At 45.7% G+C, this 26,040-nt stretch overlaps 2 protein-coding genes across 5 annotated transcripts in view; one reads left to right on the top strand and one right to left on the bottom strand.

The window, feature by feature from the left end:
• Positions 1-26,040, bottom strand: part of ptpn20 (protein tyrosine phosphatase non-receptor type 20) — a 336,983-nt gene that overhangs the window by 149,379 nt on the left and 161,564 nt on the right. For all 4 annotated transcript variants that reach the window (XM_078530719.1, XM_078530716.1, XM_078530715.1 and 1 more), the window contains 4 exons: positions 22,200-22,390; positions 16,708-16,809; positions 10,716-10,809; positions 8,084-8,169 (listed from right to left, as the gene is read on the bottom strand). In XM_078530719.1, the coding sequence (XP_078386845.1) occupies positions 8,084-8,169; positions 10,716-10,809; positions 16,708-16,809; positions 22,200-22,390 (473 nt within the window). The remainder of the gene's footprint in view (positions 1-8,083; positions 8,170-10,715; positions 10,810-16,707; positions 16,810-22,199; positions 22,391-26,040) is intronic.
• The window catches only part of mapk8a (mitogen-activated protein kinase 8a), a 485,513-nt gene that overhangs the window by 149,377 nt on the left and 310,096 nt on the right, over positions 1-26,040 (top strand). The window lies entirely within an intron of this gene.

The raw sequence follows: 26,040 nt of genomic DNA on the forward strand, positions 1-26,040 counted from the left end.
GATAATAATCCTGTGAAACTTTAAGACGCTCCTTAAAAACTTGGTCAAAGAACTAAGCTCTTTGACCAAGCTTTTGTTCACCTGACCTAATATCTCCTAGTGTGGCTGGGAGCCATATTTTGTTTTATAATGCCCTTGTGCATTGTCTTGGGATATTTTATGAAATTAAAGGCGCTTTTTAAAAAAAAGTTGTTGAAAAAAACTTGGGACGTTTTATTCCAGTAAAAAATGCAAGTTGTTGCTGATCATGATCAGGAAGTTACGCCTATAATAAACACTAATTTGGCCCAGTCGGAGTATTATGGACATCACAGCTGAACGCTGGAGCGGGTACAGAAGAGATTGACCAGAATGAGGAATTACAATGACTTGGATAGACTGGTGAAGCTCGGATTGCTCTCCTTACAACAGCGGATGCTGAAGCAGAGGCGTCGAAAATCATGAAGGCTTTAGATCAAGTGAATAAAGAGGAACCGATTCCAATGACTGAAGCGTTGACCAGCGGAGGGCACAGATTCATGGGGATTAACAAAAGGACCAAAGGCAACTTGAGAGGAAAAGCCAAGTGGTTTGGATCTGGAATGCACTGCCCGATAGGCTGGTGAAACCAGGTTCAACAATAGCCTTCAAAAAGGAATTGGATAAATACTTGAAGGAAAAATAATTGTAGGGATTTGTGGGTGGGGGAGGGGAGTAAATTTGGGGCAGTATGATAAACTGGATAACTCTTCGAAAGAGCCAACGTAGGGCAGAATTTTACGCTTTGCGGGCAGGCACTGCCCGATCCGATCCGATTGGGTGGGAAATAGCACAAGAAGACCTCGGGCAGGCACAAGGGGCACAGGGTCAACAGGTCGTTCAAGGCGGAAGGGGCCACAGAGACGCCACTATCCTGCTGCCAGGGTTTACAGGCAGCGATGCAGCTCCCTCAATATGTTCGAGGTGCAATACCAAAGGAGGCTCTGCCTCTCCAGGGAGACTGTGACCTCCATTTGTCAGATGACTGGGCCTGAGATCAGCTCCAATGGTGTGGGTGGACACCCCATGCCAGTGGCTCTGAAGGTCATGGTGGCCCTCAACTTCTATCCTCTGGCAATTTCCAGGGGTCAGTGGGGGATCTGTGTAGAGTCTCCCAATCAGCCGTCCACAGTTGCATCAAGCTGGTGACAGAAGCTGTGTTCAGGTGGATAATGACATTTATTCAGTTCTGTACGGACGAGGCCAGCCAGGCTGAGTGAGCCAGAGAGTTTGCAGCGATTGCTGGGTTCCCCCATGTCCAGGGGGAACACTGCACACATGTGGCCATCAAGGCGCCAGTGGGTCAGCCGGGTGCCTTCATCAACAGGAAGTGATTCCACTCCATGAACGTGCAGATAGTTTGTGACCACAGGACGCAGATTCTGCCAGTCTGTGCATGGTACCCTGGCAGCTCCCATGACACTTATATCTTCAGACACTCCCAGGTGCCAAGGCTATTCAGTGCTCCAGCCGGACTGGATGGATGGCTGCTGGGTGACAAGAGCTATCTGTTGAGGAGGTGGCTCATGATGCCTCTCTGCCACCCACGAGCAGACACAGAGCAGCGTTACAATAGGAGCCATGCCTCCACAAGGGTGGTGATAGAGTGGACCATAGGTCTTCTGAAGATGCACTTTGGATGCCTGGACTGTTCAGGGAGAGCGCTACAATACCCCCCAGAGCGGGTGTCACTGATTGTGGTTGCATGCTGTGCCCTCCACAATCTGGCACTGGCAAGGAGGGGCCCACTGGAGGAAGAGGATCTTGACGCAGCTACACAGGCCACAGAGGATGAATCCAGTAGCGAGACAGAAGAGGAGTGCGGTGAGGAGAATTCTGAGGGTGTGGAGGCAGACCTCTGTATCCTTCAGGGAGGCAGGGACACCAGGGACACCTTGATCCAACGCTCCTTCATCTAGGCTACCAAAGATCTGCTTCCACCTCACACCAGGGCTGCTGCCTCCATCCTGATGACTGAAATGACCCTTTCATTTCAACCCAAAGTCCACTCAGTGCCTGTGCAATAAAGTTTAGAGCCTCTCACGTCCAGCATTACAGACTGGCATACCCTGCACCAAAAAAATACAAAGGTGAAGCATACTCAGGCCATTAGGACAAAAACAAAATTTATGTACTTTTCACAATCAAAAAAATGAACATGACCGTCTTTGGTGTTCATTTTCACACCAGTAAACATAAACAAAACATTACAGAAGATCACATGTGACCAGTCCCTCAGGTGCCTTAAACTTACATTTATGAGTGCTATGTTTTGGTCCAACCCCCTCACTGGCAGCGGCATTAGGAACATAGGAACAGGAGAAGGCCATTCGGCCCCTCGCACCTGCTCCGCCATTCAATACGATCATGGCTATCTTAGGATTGTTAATTAATTAATTGTTAATTACCAATCTTAGAATTGGAGGCAGCCTGCTGACTCTGCTGTCTGGTTGGCCTTGATGACGTTGGTGGTCGTCCTCTGATCAGTGGAGCCTGTGTTGGCCCCACCTGGGAGGGAGTGGCCAGTGCCACGGTTGGCATCTCCCAAGTCATCACAGCCTCATCAGATGCCACGGTCACTGGCAAAAGGGCGGAGGAGCTGCTGCCATCAGCCAGAGAGCCCTGAGAGGAACCTGCAGAAATGATAAGCAGCTCGTGCGTCAATGTGAGGTCACTCTGGACCTCCCTGCTCGCCACTGATGGACGGGCACCTAGCTGGGATACTGGGTGCCACATCCATCTCCCACATTGGCATTGACCACCTGAGATCGTTGCCTGTGTGAGGGCTTGCAGGTCCGAGCGCAACCCCAGGAACCCCTGCTTCTGTCCCTGGAGCTGCCTCTCCATGAGAGTCACCACTCTCTCAGTAGAGGAGGCAGTGTGCTCACCCATGAGGGTCAATGCAGTGCTTATGCCCTGCATGGACTCCTCCACAACAGAGACCTTGGCATGCATACCCTCATGGATCTCCACCAGATCCTCCCACACATCCCGCTGGACATCCGCCTAATGGACGACTCCAGAGGCTCATCATCAGCCTTCGACTCAGCAAAGTCCTGGTCTCCAGCAGTCCTCCAACTGCCGGTGCCCTGGGCACTCTCTGCCTCCACCTGCACCTCAAGCGAGTGTGAAGTGCCCTCACCACTGTGCTCTGACATTCTAGCCAAAGATCTAACTCCCGCCAAGGTGCTGGTATCTGCGCTGGTGCCTGGTTCAGAGAGTGGGTGTGGCGCAGGTGCAGCTGAAGCCTGGCGGTCCTCAGGCATCAGGGGTGGCTCTTCGGGGTCCTGAGAATGAGTGTGTGCTGGTGAATCTAAGGGAGAACAAGGACATGGCATTAGTTAAAGTCATCACACTGTCACTATGCATGCCAGACACCCTGGTGAGACAATGGAGATCTGCATCGTGGAGCCATCATCTTTCAATGATCAATGGGGACTCCAGTCTGGAGCCTCCCATCAATGAAGAGCCTATACAAGAATGTTTGCACCATCGTAAACTCTCGCCTCTGTGCACTGCACTCTCACCTTCGTCTGACACCCCAGTCTCTCCGTGACCGGCTGACTGAGGAGTGTGGCGCCTCTCCAGCTCCAAGGTGTCCTGCTCAAACCTGGATAGGAGTAGGAGGTGTGAGGGCCTCCGCCTGTCCGTGACCTCTCAACATTATTATGCAATGTCTTCTCTTGAAACAACAGAGGAGCATTGATTAGTTCACTCTCTACCTGCAGCGCCATTGCAGCCTGGCCAACCCCAGCCGAGGAGCACCTCGCAGGGCTCATCCGATTCGTGGCCCTTGAGCCACAAGGCGCTCAGTCCAAGCAGCCAGGGCTCACCCCCTTGGCCAGCTCCGGCGTCATTAACAGTTGGCACTCAGACTCTAACAACCCTGAGTTCCATGGGGGGTGCAGCCAGGCCTTAACGCTTCTCCTCACTGATCCGTGACAACACGGCACTTGCCCTTCCCGAGCGCAGCAGGTCGTTGAATCTTTTGCGACACTGCACCCATTTCCACCACACAACATCGCGGCTGCTGACCTGGGCTGCCACCTCCTCCCAAGCTCTTTTAATCAGGTGCGGTGGCCTCCTCCTTCCATCTCTGGGGACGAGGGTGGCCCTCCTGGCAGCCCCCTCCTCCAACAGCACCACGAGGCACTCGTCCGAAAACCAGTTAGGGGGGGGTGCCAAGTGGCCGCTCGACCTAGCCTCCCGCCTGGCGTCTCCCTCCGTTGCCAAGGCCATAGCTCCTCTCTGCAGAGTGCTCAAGAAGTGTTCTTCCCTGAGAGCCTTCAAGGAGCGGCCTGCGCCGTTGTTAAACAGCCCGCCGGGTCGCCATTGGACCCACCGCCCGACAGACCCCTGTCCCCGCCTGGTCCTTCCCGACCATTGGGAAGCCGCGTTTCACACTGGGCAGGCCTTAATTGGCACAGTTGTTGACGATCGCGGGCGGCGGCCTGTATCCTGATCGGTCCCAGGTCCGCTGATCACGCGCACCCACCAAGGGTGAAATTCAGGCCATAGACTTCATGAGTCAAATGACCTCCTCTTCTGCGCTATTCTATGATTAGGAGATTTCTTTAAGAAATGTTTAACATGGCGTATCAATACAAATGTCTACCCAATGAATCATTTTTAAGTACTGGAGAAAAGACTGTAACATCTTGTAATCGTGATTTCCAAAGGCTTGACAGACCACATTTCAATGCTACAGTGGTACTGCACCAATATTAATGATACTTAATCACTGAAATGTGTGTCTGAGTTAGGATTGCATACAAATATATGTAGATTTATGCATGATAAACTGTTAGTAATTATTCTAAGCATGAAATTTCATAATAAATGCCACCAGTGCTTTGCAATTTGCTACGGTTATAACTTGCTGTTATAAAATTTTATTATAATTTGTATCGAGAATAAGTCATCGTTGGTAAGAAAGAAGAACATTATTGGGATTTAAGTAAACAAAAATGCTATTAATTTGTATAATTTCAAAGTACCTTGTGTCAATATATTCATCAGAGAGGGAGCTGATTAATATTCATTACTTTGCAGATTGGATTATTTATCATGCAAATTTAACCAAATTAACCTATAGCTTCATAGAAAACCCTGAATTCTATTTGAATACACAATACAAGGAGGTCTTGTGGTGAAGTGGGTCGTGTCCCTGCCTCTGAGCCAGAAGCACTGGGTTCAAGTCCCACTCCAGGAGTTGATGGCCAATTAAGGAAGGTGTGTGTGTAACATGGTCAGACAGGTTGAGTATGAACTGTCAAATCCTTCCAACTTACACTAAAGGCAGGCAGGCAGTAAGAGTGGGAGAGATCCTGGTCAGCCATATGATGGAAAGAAATTTAAGCCTCTACCATCACTATTCACACACAAGTTAAATCGTATGTTGCTACTTGGACCAGGATTTCCCGGTCAGGGGGCGGGTCCTGCAGGATGATGTTGGGCAGAACTCTCTGCCTCATTTCCATTTTCAGGTCAGCGGGGGCTCAGCCGATTCAGCTGTGCGCCCGCCGACCTGTCAATGGCCAATTGAGGCCATTGACAAAGCAACTAACGTAATTGGTGGACCTGCCCGTCCAACCTTAAGGTTGGCAGGTAGGCCGGGAGCCCTGGCGGGCATTGGAAAAATCATGAAACCCTCATCCACGGGCGGGATGAGGTTTGAAAAGATTTAATAAAAGTGTAACTAAAAGTGATGGACATGTCCCAATTCATGTGACAGTGTCACATGAGGGGACATGTCAGGGAAATTTTTTGTTTTCTGTTTTTAACATTTTATGGGCTGAAGGGCCTCTTCTGCACTGTGGTTCGGTAATGTGGAGCCGATCTCCCTGAGGCTGAGTGCTGCCTCAGGGAGATGAGTGCGCTTTTTCACGCGCATGCGCGAAAGAGCGCACTCCCGGCTCAGGGAATCCACCCCTCAGCCGCACAAGGAGCGCACAGTACTTCCTCGTGGACGTCACGCTGGGTGGGCCTTAATTGGCCCACCCACATAAAATGGTGGCCCGATTGGAGGCAGGCCTCCACACGCTCACTCCTGGACTTCCCCCCACCCAATGCGGTGGGGGGGGAGGGGGGGTGGGTGGTGGGGAAATTCTGCCCTTGGGGTCCAGTTGGTTTGTCTGGATCAGATTGGTACCAACAGCAGTTGGGTTTAATCCCTGTTCCAGTTGGGGTGGATTCAAGTGCTGCCTCCTTGCCCTGCATATGGTAGTGGTCGTGGTGCTGCCCTCGAGCAGAAAACTGAAGAAGACGATAAGGTATAAATTGATTCGCAGTTGGCCGAAGTGAATGCTGAATATCTGCCCGTAAATTGCTGTATTATTTTCATCTGGTTCTGCGCGATTGTGTTCTGCGCATGAAGAGGGATCGCATTCCTGATTGTTTTTATGAATGTTTTCAGCATGTACTATCATAGGGTATAAGAGCAATCATTCTCTGTACATTTCTTAAGGGTTTGTCATGTACAGATAGGCCTCTCAATATGTTTTACAAAGGGGAGGAAGGGTAGCAAATGCTGAATAGCAGGAAACCATGAAAGCAAGGATGGAAAGGACAGGGTGGCTTGAAAAGCATCCACCAATCTTTAAAATATATTCTTTCATGGGATCTGGGCATCGCTGGCTAGGCCAGCATTTGTTGCCGATCCCTATTTGCCCTTGAGAAGGTGGTGGTGAGCCGCCTTCTTGAACCGCTGCAGTCCCTGTGGCGTAGATAGCAAACTGAGAACTGTTTCTTTTTTTCTGAATGTTACAATTCCGTTGTTCTTTTAAGGCCTTAATGATTAAAAGATTTTGCTGTCGGTTTAGCCTCTGAAATCCTCCGCACGGATGATTCCACAGAACTTATTAAATGTTTACTATCCTGGTTATTAGAAACTCTGAATTTTTTAGAAGCTGAGGCGTCACTGTTGTTACGCCAGCAAACAGAGGAATCTGGTTTTCTGCACAGGCATATTGAAAATTGTTTTCTGTCACGGGGCAAGTTTCAACTTTGCTTCCTTGATTCTTTTTTTTTTGGAAACTTTTTTTTAATATCTTACAAGAAGCAGAAGCTGCCTTGCAGCTCCACTAACTCTGTGAGAAATATCTCTTCTCTCGGCCACTGCCTACTCTGTCGCTCGTAGTGACATTATGGAGTAAAACACCAGAACTACACATGCACAGTGTTGAAAACCAACGCGGCCTTGTAAAGACATAACCTACATCAGGCAGTTCAAATGGGACAATGAGTTAGAGTCCCGTTCGCTCAGCTCAATGTTGTAGGATTGAAGTCTGGACTGATGGATGAAAGTTTCTCTTCGAGATGCAGCGCGTTTAGCTGAACTGCCATTTATTAAGATAAAGCAAGCTTTTATGGTCCTGCACTGGACCAATTTTGACTTCAGTTTTTCAGCTACATTGTGCTTTCATAGAATCAGAATCACAGAATCTTTACAGTGCAGAAGGAGGCCATTCGGCCCATCGAGCCTGCCCTGGCTCTCTGAAAGAGCATCCTACTGAGTCCCACTCCCCTGTCTTATCCCCGTAACCTCTTTTCAGGTAGCAATCCAATTCCCTGTTGAATACCTCGATCGAACCTGCCTCCACCACCCTCTCAGGAAGTTCGTTCCAGACTCCAACCACCCTCTGGGTGAAAAAATTTTTTCCTCACATCACTTCTACTCCTTTTGCCCATTAGTTTGAATCTGTGCCCTCAAGTTCTTGAGGTTCTCTTGCGTAGGAACAGTTCCTCACTATTTACCCTGTCCATACCCCTCAGGATCTTGAATACCTCTATCAAGTCTCCTCTCAGCCTTCTTTTCTCCAAGGAAAACAGTCCCAACCTCTCCGATCTATCCTCATAGCTACAGCTCTTCATCCCGGGAATCATCCATCTCAGAGAGCTGGTGCACTGGACTTCCAGCACCTTCTTGTAAGAAAAATGGCGACTTATAAAGTTCTACCGGTATTCCGATCGGGGACCTTTAACCTCTTGGCGCTGACTAAGTGGCTTCAAATTTGCCAGTTGAAGTCGTGGACTGACAGGATGACAGTGGTGGGTAGGAACATACCTGGCCAGTGTTCTTCAAACGCTCGATCGCTTGCTTGTGGGTGATGCCCTGCAAGCTGACACCATCCACCTCCTGCAGCCGATCACCTGTCAAACGGAAGAAAGAAGTCAGGACTGACGTGGCCTTATCTAGTTTACAGCAACGGAGCAGTGTAACAGGCGTTCCTTAGTTTCTTTTAACTCAAAACCAAAAACACAGAATTGAATGATTATCCAGAGCTTTTAAGGCTGCATTGCCCAGCAGATGCCACCTGATTAGTTGTTCTTCCCATTTTTGGCAGACAGCCGTTAAAAAAAAAATGGTGCCTCACTTCGTCTGAGCAGCGTAGGCCTGAACCAAGAGGCCTGAAGTAGGGCCTCAGACCTCATCTAAGTAATACGAATGAGCTGCCAGAGACTGCCGGGCCTCCACAGGTACCACAGCCTCCAACAGATCACTGCCTCACAGACAGTGGCCTCCCCAGGAGTGGGGAGGGGGACAGCAGGCCAAAGCTTAAAAAAATAACCGACCGAAGATGAGAAATAGAACCTTGCTTTCCTTCCTTCCCGAGGGTCAAAACCGTTTATTGACACTTTATTGATTGGCTCCTTCAAAAAAAAAAGTATCTGGTTGAAAATCAATTCAAACTGGAAGTTGTAGGATCGATGACGGACATAGGACACAATAACCTGGATAGTTACAGTGGGGGAGGGGAGGGTGGAAAAGGCCCCAGAGCCTTTAAGGCCGGGTAGGTCCTCTGAATGAGAAAATAGAGTGAAAAATGGGAAATAGGAGTGCTGGTCCGAACTGGCGTTCCATTTTAAGGTATACAAGACCAGTTCAGACCACTACTCCTTATTTCCCATTGGGCTGCTGACCTCATTAGCATTTTCTACATTCATTTCCATCCCAGCCTTCTGCCAAATGGACACCCAGGCTTACAGGCTGGAGGGCACACCAGCATCAGGAGGCCAAAACCAGGGACACTCGGGGATGGTCCCCGGAAATCAAGAGGGAGGAGCTGCCCTAGCCAATGCAGACAAAGGTGGACGGAGGACATCAGGGCTAGGCTGGGGGGAATGGTTGACAAATCAGGAGGGGAAAGACCAAAGGGTTACTTGAAAGGCTGGGAGAACATTCCTGCTCCGCTTGGTCTACCAGTTGTGCTGAAACAGCCTCTTCACCTTGTGGAGTCAGCACCTCCCACCTGCGTTTCTCACCCTTCCCCCCGCACCTCCCCCCCACCACCACCACCCCGGGAAACCCATCAGTTAATTTTAAATTGCTCTAAAATGCACCTTGGGTGTCCTATTTAAATATGTTAATGAGTGTTCCATATCCCCACCTCCAATATCTGCTGATGTAAATAAGGTGGTGGACAAAAGCACAGGATACTGGGAACATATTCCCCATATTTAGTCTTTAAATCAACACCCGCTATCCTCTCCTACCTGTTGTAGGGGGATTAATATCTATTGCTGAGGCAGTGGGTTATCTATAGAACCCACTAAGGTTGAATAGTGCAGATGTGGAAATGGACGGATAATCTGTCATTTTATGTGACTACTATTGGACACCAGGCAGATTTTACATAAACCTTTCCCTGAGGAAAGTGGATGGAGCAATTCCATGGTGAGATGGATTCTAAATGGTCCATACAAGGAGCACCTTGATCACTGAATGGGCTTAGTCGAGCCTTTCCCATGTTATTATCACATAATGAATCAAGCTTGGGCTGATTTATTATTTTTCTATTGTGTTTTCATTAATAAATGTTGCCTTCGTCGAGGTCAGTGGCACCAGTAGTGAGAAAATGCACTCAAGGTTGGGATTAAACACTCTCAGGTGGAGTATTGCATGGAAAGATACAAAGTCTTCTACTTTAACCCAATAAAATCTCAAGCTTTGAGTTGGCCCCACTCTACCAATGGGCCATCATCCATTTTGACACTTCAGCTGTCCTATGGTTTCAATACAGTGACATTGGTACCTTAATGAGGGACAGGTTTGTGTGGTGAGTCTGTACCTACTTAGGATGGGACTGAGGTTACCCAAATTCATATTAAAGCTTCTCTTACAGCTAAAAGGCAGGGGAGACTTTCATTCGATTAGCTTGAGTGTGAACACATTTTCCAGAGGTGAAAGATCTGTATTTAACCATCGAGTCCCATTGTCCATACAGTCACTCTAATGCAGCAGAACCTGACCACCATGTTCTGGTGTCTGAGGAAATCTGTTGTTTCAGGTCTTTCTGGTAGATTTCACAGAATCACAGAGTTGTTACAACACAGAAGGCCATTCGGCCCATCATGTCTGCACTAGCTCTTAGAATGAGCAATTCCCCTTATCCCATCCCCCCATCTTCTCCCCGTAACCCTGCACAATCTTTCTTTTTAGATAATAATCCAATTCCTTCTTGAGCGCCTCGATTGACCAGGCCCTCACCACACTCTCAGGAAGAGCATTGCAGATCTTAACCACTCGCTACGTGAAAAAGGTTCACCTCATATCTCCTTCCACCAAAGGGAACGGTTTCTTCCTATCTACAATGTCCAGACTCCTTATGATTTTGAATAACTATTTGGCATCTAGAATGGTCACATATCCTCTTGAGTGATTTACACCTTTTCACTTCCTAACCCTTGCCCCTTACCTTTCCTGATATGACCATCAAGGTCAGCAGCTCCTCCAGGAATGATGGCCTTCACATAAATCCCACCATTTTTCACACTGGTGTTCACACCACCCTGCAGAGCAGAACAAAACATGCTTAAAAAAGGACCCTTCTCTATGGAGATATTTTTACAGACCAGTACACGAGATGCTTTCCTGCAGACTATCAGAAGGGCTCTCCTGCAAGTCAACATTATTATGTGCCAAAGCATCTCAATGAAGGAGAAACCTCCGTTTGAAATTCACTGGCCTATATCCTTTTCTAGTGTTAAGATTTTTCCTTCATTCTTTCATGTAACACGGGTGTCACTGGCAAGGCTGGCATTCCGTTCTTAATGCCCTTGAACCCAGTGGCTTGCTAGGCCATTTCGGAGGGCAGTTAAGAGTCAATCACATTGCTGTGGGTCTGGAGTCACATGTAGGCCAGACCAGGTAAGGATGGCAGGTTTCCTTCCCTACAGGACATTAGTGAACCAGGTGGGTTTTAATGGATCAATTCATTGTATTGATTGGAATTGAAGGAACAGCACCAGACTTCTTCAGCAGTATCTTCAGATGGGCCTTCTTTCACCGGGAAGGAACTCTCTAACCTTGTTCCAATGCACCAATGGGATAATTCCAGAGTGATTCCGGTCTTAGTCCAGCACATTGTTGTTTCTTTTGCCCCTCCTCTCTCATCTGCAGTTGGCACCAACAGATTATATCGTGACCTGAATTCATCTGAAGACCAGTCTCCATTGCTTTGAATGGGTTGAAACGTGAACTGCACGGAATTTTTGTTTTTAATGACGTCGGATTGAGTAAAGGCAGGTAAACGGAGCGATATAAATTTTCTTTATGTTGGACTAGGCTCGGGGGACTAAATGGCCGACTCTTGTTCCTAACTTGCATTATGTACTGTCCTACCACATTCAAAAGCAAATCAAGTCTTTTGGATCAGTTGCGAACTTTAATGATTTTTGACGTGGCGTCACTATGAAGCAGGCAAACACAGCAGTCAAGTAGTACACAGCAAGATCCCATACGCAGCAAATACGATGAACGACTGGTCAATCTGCTTGATTTTTTTTTGTCATGTGGCATTGGTTAAGGAAGGACTGTTGCCCGTGACACTGGGGAGAACTCCCTGCTCAATCTCACGGAATGCCGTGGGACATTTTACATCCATCTGAACAAGCGGATGGGGCTCGAGTTTAGCGATTATCCAGAAGTCAGCACCTCCAAAAGAGCTTCAGTATTTACTGGCGCATCAGCCGAAGATTATGGAGGCACTCTTCATTACTCCAGAGTAAGCTCATCAATGCAATTGACAGCTCCTACCACAAACTATTAAACCACAAGTGACATGACTTGTAATGGAATGGTGCACTTAACACGTACACAGATGGCATCTAAACATTCTAGCAATTTTTCTTCTTTATATCATTATTAATACTTTTTTGTTATCAATTACACGTCACAATGATAAAGTGTTGGAGGCAGACAGCATGGGAGATACAACGATCACACAAGGGCAATAAGGAACATGTTTCTTTCTACAGTCGACAATCACGTGTACTGCCAGAACCACACTGGGGCACTTTGCATTGTATGTTATACTTGACCTGGGAGCACTTGGTTCTGTTACTGGATGCAAAGCGGAAAATGTTCCATTTCCCAGCAATATCCTCCCTCACCTTTGACAAGCACAAATGCACAAAGATAAACAACAAGTGGGTAAGATCTTATGTACATCAATACAGTTTGCCAATTTGCTTAGACAGTGCAGGCAACACAATTGTTGATTCTGTAACAGGGGAACCAAAGCTTTTTTTTTTAAGTGCAAAAAAAGTGACAGTTTTAATTTCAGGCAAACTGGTTAAGATAACATTGTGATAATGAACAGCGTGATACTGATGTTATGTCGTATGAGACCTGCTTTGCAGTTTCCTGGTATAGAATAATTACTTTCATGAAGCCTTTGAAACCTATGCCTACAAAACAGTCTGAATACAGCAGAGTTCTGAAGAATGGATTATTGGATAACTGGGTTACTCCAGTTATAGAAAACAGAAATGGTCATTTGCTAGTACAGAACTTGAGTATTGCCGAAAAAAGGGACATGTCAAAGCTTTTCATCTTGCACTCATCAGGACACTCGCATTGATATTCTTGCAAGTGTCCTGATGAGTGCAAAACGAAAAGCTTTGACATGTCCCTTTTCTCAGCTATACAAAAGCAGGAATGGCTGAAACTCTGAATCTTATCTTGGTGTTTATTTGTTAATAGAAACACTCAGAAGTGTACGAAATCCCTCGTAAGAAATAAATAAAAGGGTCCTTGATCTCTTCTAAACAAAACTGCGAACACAGTTTTATATACTGTAACAAATATGAGGTTCATGTGACTGTTATGTTTTGGGGCTGTGTCTTTAATTTAGGGAGAAATGAAGGGGTTCGTGTGACCTGTTCTGAAGTCTACTGAACAACAAGCGTGGGTGATGTGGCTGTTAAAGATTAAAGGGAAGCCCAGGTTGTTTAGCTGGAAAAAAGGTATAAGGTGTTCACACTTGGAGACAATGGCAGCAGCATCTGTATGTACACAGGCTGGTCCCAGGAAGGTGATAAGAACATCGGGTCATAAACAGTTATGCTTTAAACTATCCATTTACTTCCAGGATAAAAGAGATTTGGGGTCTTAAGGATAGTTTATCAGCATTTCTACCTGGATACAAGGCCCATGTGATTCACGTTGAGATGGCCTTTGAGAGCAGGTGGGTTTCTAAGATAATCCTGAAAACTCAGAGGCACAGGCAGTCTGGCAGGATCCAGGAGAGAGAAGAGCAGCTGAAGGCCAAAAGTCTCTATGGTTCACAACGCAGCAGTGCAGGTGAGAGCTCACATTCAGATTGAAAAAAACAAATTCCTAAGGATGTGAAATGAGGCTGGAAGATTCACCTAGCTTTTACTAGAGGGAGAACGGCCAGGAGAAACCCTAACTGTGAAAGACAGTTCTGGGGTTAAAAGTTGGGAAAGAAAAGGAACAGAAAGTAAACCCTTAGAAGCTATGAATCATGTTGGACTGGGTCCGGGAGAATTGAATGTGTAAACAAGGGACAGTGTAAAGTATAATTGTGAAGTGGGATTTTTGGTTTGTTAAAAGTAAAAGGGAAAAGTTCTGTTTGGTAGTTAAAGTATAAGTTGGTTACATAAAAAGTGTTTAGTTAGTATTGTTTTTAGTCAGTATTGTTTTCAGTCTGTAGTCTTAAAATGTGTCATCCTTTCAGCTTTAACTGGGAGTTCAAATTTAAAAGTTATTGGTGTCTATGGGGATCATAACTGAAGAGAGAGAGAGAGAAATAAATTGAGTATTCTCAATAGTAACAGACAAAAGTGGTACAAATCAACAATTGCATAATCTCTCCTCTATCTTGCATTTCTGTTTCTCTCCCTCATCCCCTATTCCCTTCACAGGACACCTTGGGTTTTGTTTCACAACTCCATCTCTCTATAGCTTTTATTAATCACAATTTTCAATGATACTTCTTCAAATAACTCTGTATTCAATTTGCAACACAACCTTTTATTAGGTCCAATGCAAACTTGTATAAAAATGTTAAAAAGGACCTTAATTTTAATTTATATAAAATTCATTTCTAACCACTTTTCCTTTCAAATTTATGCTCATTTTCTTTCTGTCATATATTACTGATCATTCTGGGATGATTGCAGATTCATTCATATCCCATACATGATGCGGGTGTGAAATGGACCAGTCCCTTCAAGGTAAAGCTATTGGGGTAAATGGTGTTGTGTCCCCACACAACCAACAAGGCCTCAGCCTCAGCCACCACCTATCAGATAGACTGGGCAATGTGCTGATTGCAGTGTCCATCGATGTAGTAGAGTCTCTCAAAAATAACCCTAAGTATTGCTGTAGCTCGTATTATTCCTTATTTTAAAGGGGCTGGAATCCTAAGGAGACGCAGTTCTGATTTGGTTCTGTAGAATCTCGGTCGGACCCCATGTGGCGTACGGTGCTCAGTTTTGGGAACTGCACATCAGGAAGGATATGTTGGCCTGGGAGGGGTTGCAGCCCAGATTCAACAGAATGATGTCAACTTAAAGGGTTTTTTTTAAAGTGTATCTTTGCACTCATCTTTTTTCCCTTTGGGGAATAGTGGGAAAGTAGCGGAAGGATTCTCCAGGACGATTATCAGCCCGTTGAATGTTCCTTCCGTGGTCAACATGTCCTGGTGTGGCACTTGATCTCAGAGCTTCTGGCTCAGGGTTAGGGAGGCTACTTACTGAGCTGCAAGACCTCTGCTTAAAGGGTTAATGACAGGTCGCTTAAACTTCGCTTGTATTCCCGTGAGCTTAGAAGATCTGACCTAATAGGATGATCTGATCAAGGAGTTTAATTTTTTTTAAAGGATTTGATAGAGTAGATAGTGAGAAACCCACTTCCTTTAACGGGAGAAGAGGGGTGGGTCAGGGGAGGGGAGGGAGCAAAATCTTCAAACGTGGGTTAGGTCATTAAAGGAATGAAATTTCTCAGCAGAGAGGGTAGTGGAAATCTGGAACTCTCTCCCCAAAAGGCTCTGGATGCGGGAATAGTTGGAACTTTCAAAGGTGAGATGGGTAGATTTTTGTTTGGCAAGGGCTTCAATGGGTAAATGGTGAATAAATGGAGTTGAGGTGCAGATCAGGCACGATTGAATTGAATGGTGGAGTCGGCTGAATGGCCTACCTCTGTTCCTGATATTTCTACGTTCTTATTCTTCAAATCTTCACTCTGGCTTCACAAAGGTCTCACTGACTGCAGCTCCAAGGAATTTCCCTGCCCGTGTACCCAGGGCCTAGAATTTCCAAGATGCTGTGGGGTGGGAGAGGCAGGGGCGGTGGAGGGGTGGAATCCCCCAGTAGTCCCAATGCAAAGACTGTGCAGCAATTGCCCAGGAAGTTCAAACTTCTGATGGGCAATTACCCTGCACTGGGAACCATCGATACTCCGATTTAAATCGAAGACTTCGGATGGTTCCGGCTCTCTTAGCAGAATAGTTACCCAGGAAAAGTTAGAAAGATTAAAACCACTTCTAACTCCTGGGTAACTATAGTACCAATACCCCCAGACCCTCTACTGGAGCCCCAGACTACCTCCCTCAGGGCCCCCAACTATTCTCCCAACCCCCCCGACTGTACCCCGACAGCCCTTCCAACCTCCCGACTACCCCTCATCCCCCTGAAAACCACCTCGATCCATCTACCACCCTTGACTGACCACCCGACCTACCCCCGCCAACTGACCACCTAGCTCCCCCAACCCAGCCTACCCACCTCTCGCTTCACTCCCCCCCCGCCAACCAACCACCCCCATACCACCCACCTACCTTACACACTTGCCTTCTCCCTGACTTCTCAAAGTGGCTGGGACCTTTAAGCTTACCGGTTTACGGGCAGGGGTCATGGCTGCACTTTCCCCCGGGCACTGCTGCCCTGCACATTTCTCAGGAGGCCCGAGAATGCGCAGCCTCCCCCCCCACCACCCCCCCAGGGGCAGAGTGGCAATCCGCCAATGACTGCCACTCCACGGGAAGTCCTGGCCTAAGGCAAATCAAAAAGCACAAAATGAAAACTGTGCTTTAAAGATGCCAGATATGAAGAGCTATGAAGACTGAAAGAGACCATAGAACCATAGAACATTACAGCACAGAAAACAGGCCATTCGGCCCTTCTAGTCTGTGCCGAAATATTATTCCGCTATTATTATATTATTATATTATTAGTCCCATTGACCTGCACCTAGTCCATAACCCTCCAGACCTCTCCCATCCATGTATCTATCCAATTTATTCTTAGACGAGAAGCTCAACAGGTTGGTGGTCCTGGGGAATAGTGTGTCTGACGTATTCTTATTTTTTTCAAATTCCATGGTCACAATGATGAATATTTGGCATAATCACCAGCGGCAGGAGTAATAATTTTGATACTTACTGTGACGCTAACGCCAAGGCTTCCGTCTATCTTCGCCAGCTCCACGCAGTATTTGTCCTCTGACTTTAAGTCTTGCGGTGTGGACAAAGATTCAATACCATCCTGTCAATGTAAATGTAAAGTACTGATGGTAACACTCAATCAGATCCAAATCACTTGTTCTCAGTATCGATTAAAAAGTCAAGACGTTGTATATTCTCCATCTAGTATACACGATGAGCCAACCTCTCTTACATTTTAAAGTCATGGAGTGGAATGGACTACACCAGTGGCGTTTAAAGGGTGGTATTTAATAGAGGTGCCGGGAGGTCTCTCACCCGCTGGCTGGACAGCCAGTGAGAACTCGCTGCACTAAGTGCCAATCAGGATCAAGGACCCCCAGGGGCAGAAGTCCTGCCTGCCAAGGGCTGCCGGCCAATGAGAGACTGGCAGCTCTTCATTGCCAGCGTGCACTCTGGGGAAGTGGCAACTGCTGCCAGTACTGCACCCACCTGACACCTAGGATCACCCATGGACCCAGGCACAGGAGAGTGATGGTGGAGGGGTGGGGGAGAGGGAGTCACGGGAGGGGTCGCAGGGTTGGGGGTCTGGGGTAGAAGGGGAAAGGGGGAGGGGGGGGTGGGGGGTGGCTAGAAGCAAGGGTGGGGGTGTGGCTCTCAGCAGGGCTACCCCACCCTCCCCTTCCCGCTGCTGTGTCCCGCAACCAGGCACTGAGTACCTTCGAATGAGGGTTGACCCCCCCACCGCCATCCTCCCCGCCAACCGGAATAGGATGACTAGATTTGGTTTATTTTCAAATAATGTCCCATGATGTTATTTCTTCATAAATTAACATGCAACTGCTCTGAAGCAACAAGCGCAAGAATATGTCGCGATTCACTAAAACTCAAGAGGATATGGCGGTGGCGTAGTAGTAATGTCACCTGGATAATCCACAGTAATTCTCTGGGTATATGGGTTCAAATCCCACTGAGGTAGCTGGTGGAATATAAGTTCAGTTTTATAAAAAAAATTAAAGTGAAATACCGTGGGAGCCAGCAATCTGAAATAAAAAACAGAAAGCGCTGGATAAACTCAGCAGGTCTGGCAGCATCAGGGAGAAACAGAGTTAATGTGTCAACCTTATATAACTCTTCTTCAAAAAATAAATCTGGAATTGAAAGCTGGTCTTAGTAATTGACCAATTGGTTCACGAGTGCCATTTTAGGGAAAGGAAGTCTGGCCTACTTGTGACTCCAGACCCACAGCAATGTAGTTGACTCTAAAATGGCCTAGCAAGCCACTCAGCTCAAGGGCAATTAGGGATGGGCAACAAATGCTGGCCTTGCCAGCGACACCCACATCCCATGAAAGAATGGGGAAAAAAAACTATGCTGGTCCTTGAAAGGGATGCTCTCAGGCAACGTGAGGGCAGCTTTTTATCTGTTGACAAAGCAACACTGGGGTCCTTCCAGCAAGTCCCTATAGGATACGATCTAGTCAGTGCAGATTGTCGAAGCCTCAACACTACAAAAACGTTTAGTTACTTAAAAGCTGCAGGCTTCACGCTTGCAATTGTTAACAAATTGCTGCCCTTAAAAATAAACGGCCAGAAACTTCATTTCAATGTTCAGCCAGCGGAAGGAGTTCGTTTGAGGGAAAGCAGGGCATCTACATAATACTAATAACACGCTGAACCTTTGCTTCAGTCCTCAAAGGAATGTCTATCGCTTCAACACTGCTCAACGAGTAATGACACAAAATGCAAATTCATCCCCGCACTTAAATGCAATTCTTGGTTTCTCTGCACACATTCATTTCACTTTAATAACAACAGCATCTGCGTAGACTGAGATTGAAAGATTTTTATGAGATGAGGTTTTAAGGATTTTGGAGCCAGGGCAGATAGATGGAGTCGAGATGCAGCTCAGTCAGGATCTAACTGAATGGCGGAGGTGCTGAATGACCTCCTCCTGTTCCAATGACTAATCAGGGCGTACTGAGCACTGCACAGCACTAAATGAGACCAGAAATAAAAGACAGGAAATGACAGACAGCACCTAATAGGCGTGCTATATTTCCATTGAGAACTAAGTCCAAACTAGTCCTGTAGTAGCAGACAACAAAATTACCTGTAGCATGCAAGAGGTGCCATTTATATTGCTCTCCTGGGTTATCACAGAGCTGTTTAAAATCCAAGAAACCTCACCAAGTTGCCCCATTTTTGAGGAGAAAGTTACTCCTTCTTGCTCCTGCCTTGCTTCACTGTTTGAATTGCAGGTGTTTTGAATACCAGCACTAGGAAGAAATCTCGCATTCTGGTGGTACACCCAGCAGGCCGACTGGTGATTGCCTCCGGAATGCTCCACAATGACAGTTGAAGCAATTTGGTTTGTACAGTCCCTTTCATAACCAATTATGTACTTTCCAAGTATCGTGACTTGGTGTCACAGGGGGAAATGTGGCACCCGATTTGAACAAAGCAAGGACCTCGAATCAGCAATCAGATAAATGACCAGATAATCGGTTTCCAACAGTGCACCATCCAAGTGTTTTTTGAAGTTAGTTTGTTCCCAAGGAGGGAAACGCATTCAGAAGCAAATCCATGATGCAGCAGCTAGATTAGGAGGACCAGAGCATCAGTAAGTGGGTTGAAGTTTGTACTGTATTTAGGAGACTCCTGCCTCAATACGAAACTCAGATGGGCCAACCACACTGTGGTTAGTCTGTACATACACCCACCATCAGAAAGCGGCAACAGGGAGCTGCATTTACATTGCGCCTTCAGCATAGTAACACATCCCAAGGCCCTCCACAGGAGCATTTTCATCTCTCTCTTTCCACTGGTATTCACATCACAAGCAATTCAAACACTGAGTGGGAGCGGAGGGAAGGGTAAGAATCTTCGCCCTCACAGCTGGGAAAATGAGTTTAGCTTCCTTACTTTAAAAAAAAAGCATCATGCTTATCTAGAAAAGGAATGAAAATGGCATCTCCAGTACACTACAGGGTGGACAGATTTGGCTAGCATGGTGTAAAATGAAAGTTTGCCATGTGATCTAAAAGCATTATTCACGTTAACATTTGTCTCTATTTCATGTCATAGTATCAAGTCTATTATACATATCTGTAGCATCCGATCCAGTAAATGTATTTTTGTAAGGTAACTGTCTATGGTCTCCAATGCAATCTTGTCTATAACCGTGAACTCATCCAGTTTGCACAGCCTTGACCTTCATCAATCCATCAGCCACTTAGTTAGCAACTAGCTGGGAAAGGTAAATGGGAACTGTTGTTTGACCAGTGATCCAGAAAACTGGACCAATAATCCAGAATCAAAACCCACCATGGCAGTTTGGAAATTTAAATTCAGGTCACTTCAATAAATTTAGAATTAAAAACTAATCAGTAGAGGTAGGCGTGCAACGACTGGATTGTTGCTCTGATTCACTAATGCTCTTAGGGTCTGAGCAAATAGTCCACTGGGTACTGGAATCACCTCTGGTGTACACGTTTTGTGGCTGAGGCCTTGCTCTGTTGTGATGAGCTACCATGCCAATGATGGCGTGAGCTCGCTGAGCTGTTGACTTTACTTTATGTGTGACTCCTACTCCACAGCAGAACAATGTGACTGACTCTTAACCGGCCTCTGAAATGGCCTAGCAAGCCACTTAGTTCTCAAAGGCAATTATGGATTGGCAATAACTGCTGGCCTTGCCAGTGACACTCGCATCCTGTGAACGAATGAATTCTGCACTTGATTTGAAGAGGAATTGTTTGCAGACACCATTGTGACTTCCTTACTGTTAAAAATGGTCACAACTGACACTATGCCTGATTGTATAATACTAATGGCAATTGGATCAAAAATACACAACTACGGAAAAATATTGGGAAGAAATTTGGACAGGATGAGCCTTCAATGGTGTCACAACAGTGGATTACAGCCCTAACTTACTTACGGGCATATTGAACTTTTAAGGGAGACATGTGTTTTTTTTTAAGACATACAAGCTAATACACTGAACAAAAGATGGCTGAGAATGTAAAGCAACCACATTCTGAAAAACTTATGTGGATTATACTTGACCAGCTAGTCCAGAGAGACCATAGAATGTCACAGCTAAAAAGGTATCAAGGCCTATTTCAGACAGAGACATTTCAGACAGATGTATTTATGTTTTAGAAGGACCCAATTTAACCAGGCTTTCTTGTGTCAAAGAAAGAGTAAGTTTATTAGTTACTAAAAACCTGAGGAAAATAATAAAAACATAACACACATACACACAGATCAGAAATGAGAAGTTGAGACCAAAAATAAAAGTTAAAAAAGATATACGAATCAGTCTTTGGCTTATCCGTGAGGCGTAGATGGCGAAACATTGTGGCTGTTAAGTTGGGTGATTCCAGTAGGAAGGAAGAGATGAAATGCAAAAGACTGAACTTTAATCTCCTGTGGTTGTGGAGACAATGCAGACTGATTGCCACGTTTTGGTAAAACATCCAAAACCATCTCCTGTTGAGTTATATCTCAGAATCTGGAAATGATCTGAGTTGAAAGAAAACAGACTCTGGGTGAAAGACATGTTTGTTTTTCCCTTCCAGGAATACACAAGGAAAGGGGTTAAAAATCTAGCTCCAGACTGATCTGTGTGTTCTAGTTCCAGTGTGCTAGCATATGCTAGTGAGAGTCAAAGCAAAGAAGGTCAACTAGGAATCCCCTTGCAGCTTGTAGGCAAAGGGTCTCTCCTCTCTCTTTGTTGTTGGGGGTGAGTCAGCAAAGCCATGATTAATAAAGGAAACAGGACAGCTTCTTCAGCTAACCTGCAGAACCAAGTGTCTCCAACCCAACTGCCAAGCTGCCAAAATCTGCTCTACCGGAATCATCCAACTTAGTGGCTGCAATGTTTCGCCATCTACGCCTCACAGACAAGCCAAAGACTGATTCGTATTTTTTTTTTTAACTTTTATTTTTGGGCTCAATTTCTCATTTCTGATCTGTGTATACGTGTGTTATGTTTTTATTATTTTCCTCAGGTTTTTAGCAAACTAATAAACTTACTCTTTCTTTGACTCAAGAAAGCCTGGTTAAATTGGCTCCTTCTAAAGCATAAACACATTTAGACCGGGAAAAGGTACCCACGAGGGAAGGGATCCCTTTTAAATTAACGCGTTGTGACCAACCGAAGGGGGTTGAATAAAGAAGGGGAGTCAGCTCGTTCTTCCTCACCTGGGAGCATAACAAAATTGGGGTCCCATTCAGGATGTTAACACTTTGGGGTATCTCGCCCGGGGTCATAACAAATTGGGGAGACCTCACCCAGAGACCAGACGTAACAAATGCCAGGGTTTTCTGCTTCCATGTTCACCAGCCTTGACTTTGCCACCCGCTAAAGTGAATGGGCAGCAAATCAAAAGCTGACACAACAGCATCGGCAAAGGTGTTTATTAAAGAGCGGGCTTTGATCTTTACCTCAAGGAATTTATTTTTTTGCTTGTCGATGTGGGCTTACCTTCATTTCTACCGCATGAACCTGGGCAGGTGGCACACTGGGCACTGGGATTACCTCTGGTGTACACATTTCGTGGTTGAGGCCTTGCTCTGTGGCAGGCGAGTTACCATGCCAACAGTGCTGTGAGCTCACCGAGCTGTTGGCTTTACCCTTTGACTTTGCAGGATCCTTCCTTACAGCCTCACACAGGCCTGAAAAGAGGGTTAACAATTTATTAATCAGCAAGCATAATTCTGCTGCCAATAAAGTTTTATTTTTTTTATTAACACAATGTATCTCACCCACTCGACTCTCTTGTCCTGAAACAAAAGATACAGATACCATGCATGTAATATATACTGTAACAAAGTTTTAGTACCGTGACTTTAAAACAGATCTGAAGTACTTTTGTAAAAGCAAAATGCTGCTGATGCTGGAAATCGGAAATAAAAACAGAAAATGCTGGAAAAACACAACAGGTCTGGGAGCGTCTGTGGAGAGAGAAAGAGAGTTAACGTTTCGAGTCCGTATGACTCTTCTTCAGACCTTCTGAAGAGTCATATAGGCTCGAAACGTTAACTCTATTTGTTTCTTCTCCACATACGCTGCTGGACCTGCTGAGTTTTTCCAGCATTTTCTGTTTGCATTCCTGAAATACCTTTATTTTAATCAGAAATTTTACAGCACAGAAGGAGGCCATTTGGCCCATCATCCATGTGCTAGCTCTCTGAAGGTTCCATTCCTGTACCTTTATTTCCCCAAATCCTTTTACATGTTGCTTTTTCAAATATTCCCCCCCGTCCCTTTTAAAAGCTAGTTTATTAACTTCCTCTCTATTTCCAGTAGGGCATTCGCTGCTTTGGCAATCCTCTGGATAAGAACAAATATTCTCTTAACCTCTCCCTTCAATCCATTAATGGTCTTAAATTTTGTGTCCTCTTTCTACCCCTTCCCCCCCACCCCTTCTGCTGTAAGTCTAAGACATCATTAGCCAGTTAAAGGGGCTTTGTCCTCGTGAAATAAGCTGCTTCACATGTTTTTTTCCCTCATTTGTCACAAACACACAATAAGGTCGGGTTTGGAATGCATCATTGTTTCACAGGCTGATGATGAAAAAAACGCATGGGTTTCCCTCCCCAAATAGATTTGGCAATAAAATTACCAAAGTTGTTCTCGTAAAAGCCAGTGGCTCCTTAAATATAATGAATATTCATCAATAATACAACGTACTGCTCTCGATGAATCTCTGCACAATACATGGGGACATCAAAGATGCAAAAGCATGACAATGAATCAGTTTGACCAACATGTTCCATTATTTGGTGAAGGTAAAGTCATGAAAAAAAAATCAGTAACGTTCAAAATCTGTCAAAATTCCGGTAAGGCTTCACTGTGCTGTCCCCACCCTATGTGACGTAGCTCAATTCGAGTGTCATTCGAAAAGATTTGCTAGGTTATGTGAGGGCAAATAACAGCATATAATTGTAGCCCAGCGAGGGTAAGCATCTTCAGCAGACATTCAGGAAAAATGTATAGTTTAATGAGAGACATGAGGAATAACTACATCTTTATGGTGGATTCCAGCAATGTTTTTCAGTCAGTCAGAATCTCTGACCAGAGCCACTTGATGTCAGGAAAGGTTTTCCCACTTGCAACTGGGCTAGATTCAACTTTGGACCTGAGGTAGTGAATGTATGATTCAGTCCGCAGTCTCCTGGATACCAGGATGCCTCGCTGCACAGCTGGTCCCACACGCGGGCACCATTTCAGTGGAGCGTGTGTTCCTGCAGCTTGGATGGGAATTGGAAAGCCATCACAATCTCCTTCCACTAGTGTTAAACAAAATTGATGGTTCACCTTCCCTGAGATGTTACGCCCTCAAATTTTGAATGGTTTACAAATAAAATTAGGCTGGAACAAATGACACTCTGTTCCAATTATGAGATTTAAAAATTTGATATGTTTAAGGGCTGTGTCTTTAAATTAAGGATAAAATGAAGAGGTCATGTGACCTGTGCTGCAGTCTGCCTGACAGCAGCCTGGGTGATTTGATTGTTAGAGATTAAAGGGAGCCCAGATTGTTTTACTGGGAAGAAGGTGCAAGGTGATTACACTGGAAGACAATGGCAACAACCTGTGTGCTAACAGCAGATAGACTATGAGCCTCCAACATCCCAGAAAAGTGTTGAGAATGTCCGTTTGTAAACAGTTGTGCTTTAAACAGTCCATTTAATTCCAAGATAAAAGAGAGTTGACATCTCAAGGATAATTAATCAGCGTTTCTACCCCAATACAAGGCCCATGTGATTCATGGTGCCATGGAGATGGGTTACGAGAGAGGGAGGGTTTCTAAGATGTCCCTGAAAACTCACAGATGAGTTAGTCTGCCAGGTTCTGGGAGAGGTGAAGTGGCTATAGGCTACAAGATGCTGTGATTCACCGTACAGGAATTCAGTTGGCAACTCGCGTTTGGATTGAAAAGACGAAATCCGTGGGGAATTAAAACAAGGCTGGAAGATTTGCTGAGCTTTAGCTACAGGTAGAGGTCTCTAGGAAGAAAATCTTGGAGTTAAAAATTTCAAGACTGGAAAGGGAAAGGGTCAGAAGTAAACCCTTGGGAGCTATGAATCATTTTGGGCTGATGCTTGGTGAATTGAATGTGCACTGTCATGCCCAATAGTGGCATGTCATATTATGAACTTTCAGACAATACTTTTAAAAATTCAACACAAATAAGCTGTTAGGGTGGCTACCACAAATCATGTGACTTTGGCATTTAGACCACAGGCAGTATCAAGTCTCCAGAAAATACCTAATTATAAATGGACATGGATGAGGTTATCCCACAGCCATCCAGGGAATTCACACATCTCATTGCATAAGGATGGGCTAACACCTAAAGACTATAGAGTTTCCAGGCTGCCTGTCTCCATGTTTCACACTGGACAAAAGGAAAGATTGAAAGTCAGTTTGCAGCAGATGGAAGTGAATGGCCATTATTAACCTCCCACTGTATCGCGATAGCCTCCTCCGTCCAAACTAGACTGAGTGGACCTTAGAGTGTTAACCCACAACACAGGATGTGGAATCAGCATGAACAGCATAGCTTATTTGGAAAAGGCCTTGAGCTTGTGAAAAACCACATGGCGAGACAGCCATGATTTCTATGTCTGTTTAAAGATCACCTAAACAGTTTACAGTCAGATCCAACAAAGCCTTCAGAACCATCAGTTCAGCCAGTCTGTGAACCAGACTCAGCAACCAGCTGCAAAACATCAAGCGACCAAAGCACTTAACCTGTTCCATTTTCAAAGTTCACCTGAGAACCAACCTCCTAGATATTCCGCTACAAGAAGCCTCACAACCTGCTGCAAACCCTTCACTTCACAAGGCCCTCACTTCAACTTTAAGCATCAAGTCCATTCAAGAAACCACAGGCCAGCCACATGGGAGACGGGAGATCATAAACCAGGGACTAAGTTAACTGCAATCTATAAACATGCATTACTTTTATCTGTATCCAGACTTAATGTGCGTGTGGGTGAAACTAGGGCCTGAATCTTCTGGTGGGCGTGCGGGGGCGGGGCCGACTCACCGACACGTAAAATGATGCGCGGTGACGTCGGGCGTGCGATTTTCAGTATGGCGGGCGTGCACCTTGAGTTGGCTGCGTGCCCGCCGAACTGTCAAAGGCCTATTAAGGCCATTTAAATAATAATTGGAATGATTAACAGGGCTGCCCGTCCAACCTTAAGTTGGGCGGGCAGATGAAAAGCCCAGACGGCCTTCGCATTTCTCATGGAGCCTCATCCACAGGCAGGATGAGGTTTCACGAAGGGTTTATAAATGTCACAAAAATGTT

The sequence above is a fragment of the Cetorhinus maximus genome, chromosome 27, assembly GCF_964194155.1.
Source record: "Cetorhinus maximus chromosome 27, sCetMax3.hap1.1, whole genome shotgun sequence".
NCBI lineage: Eukaryota > Metazoa > Chordata > Chondrichthyes > Lamniformes > Cetorhinidae > Cetorhinus > Cetorhinus maximus.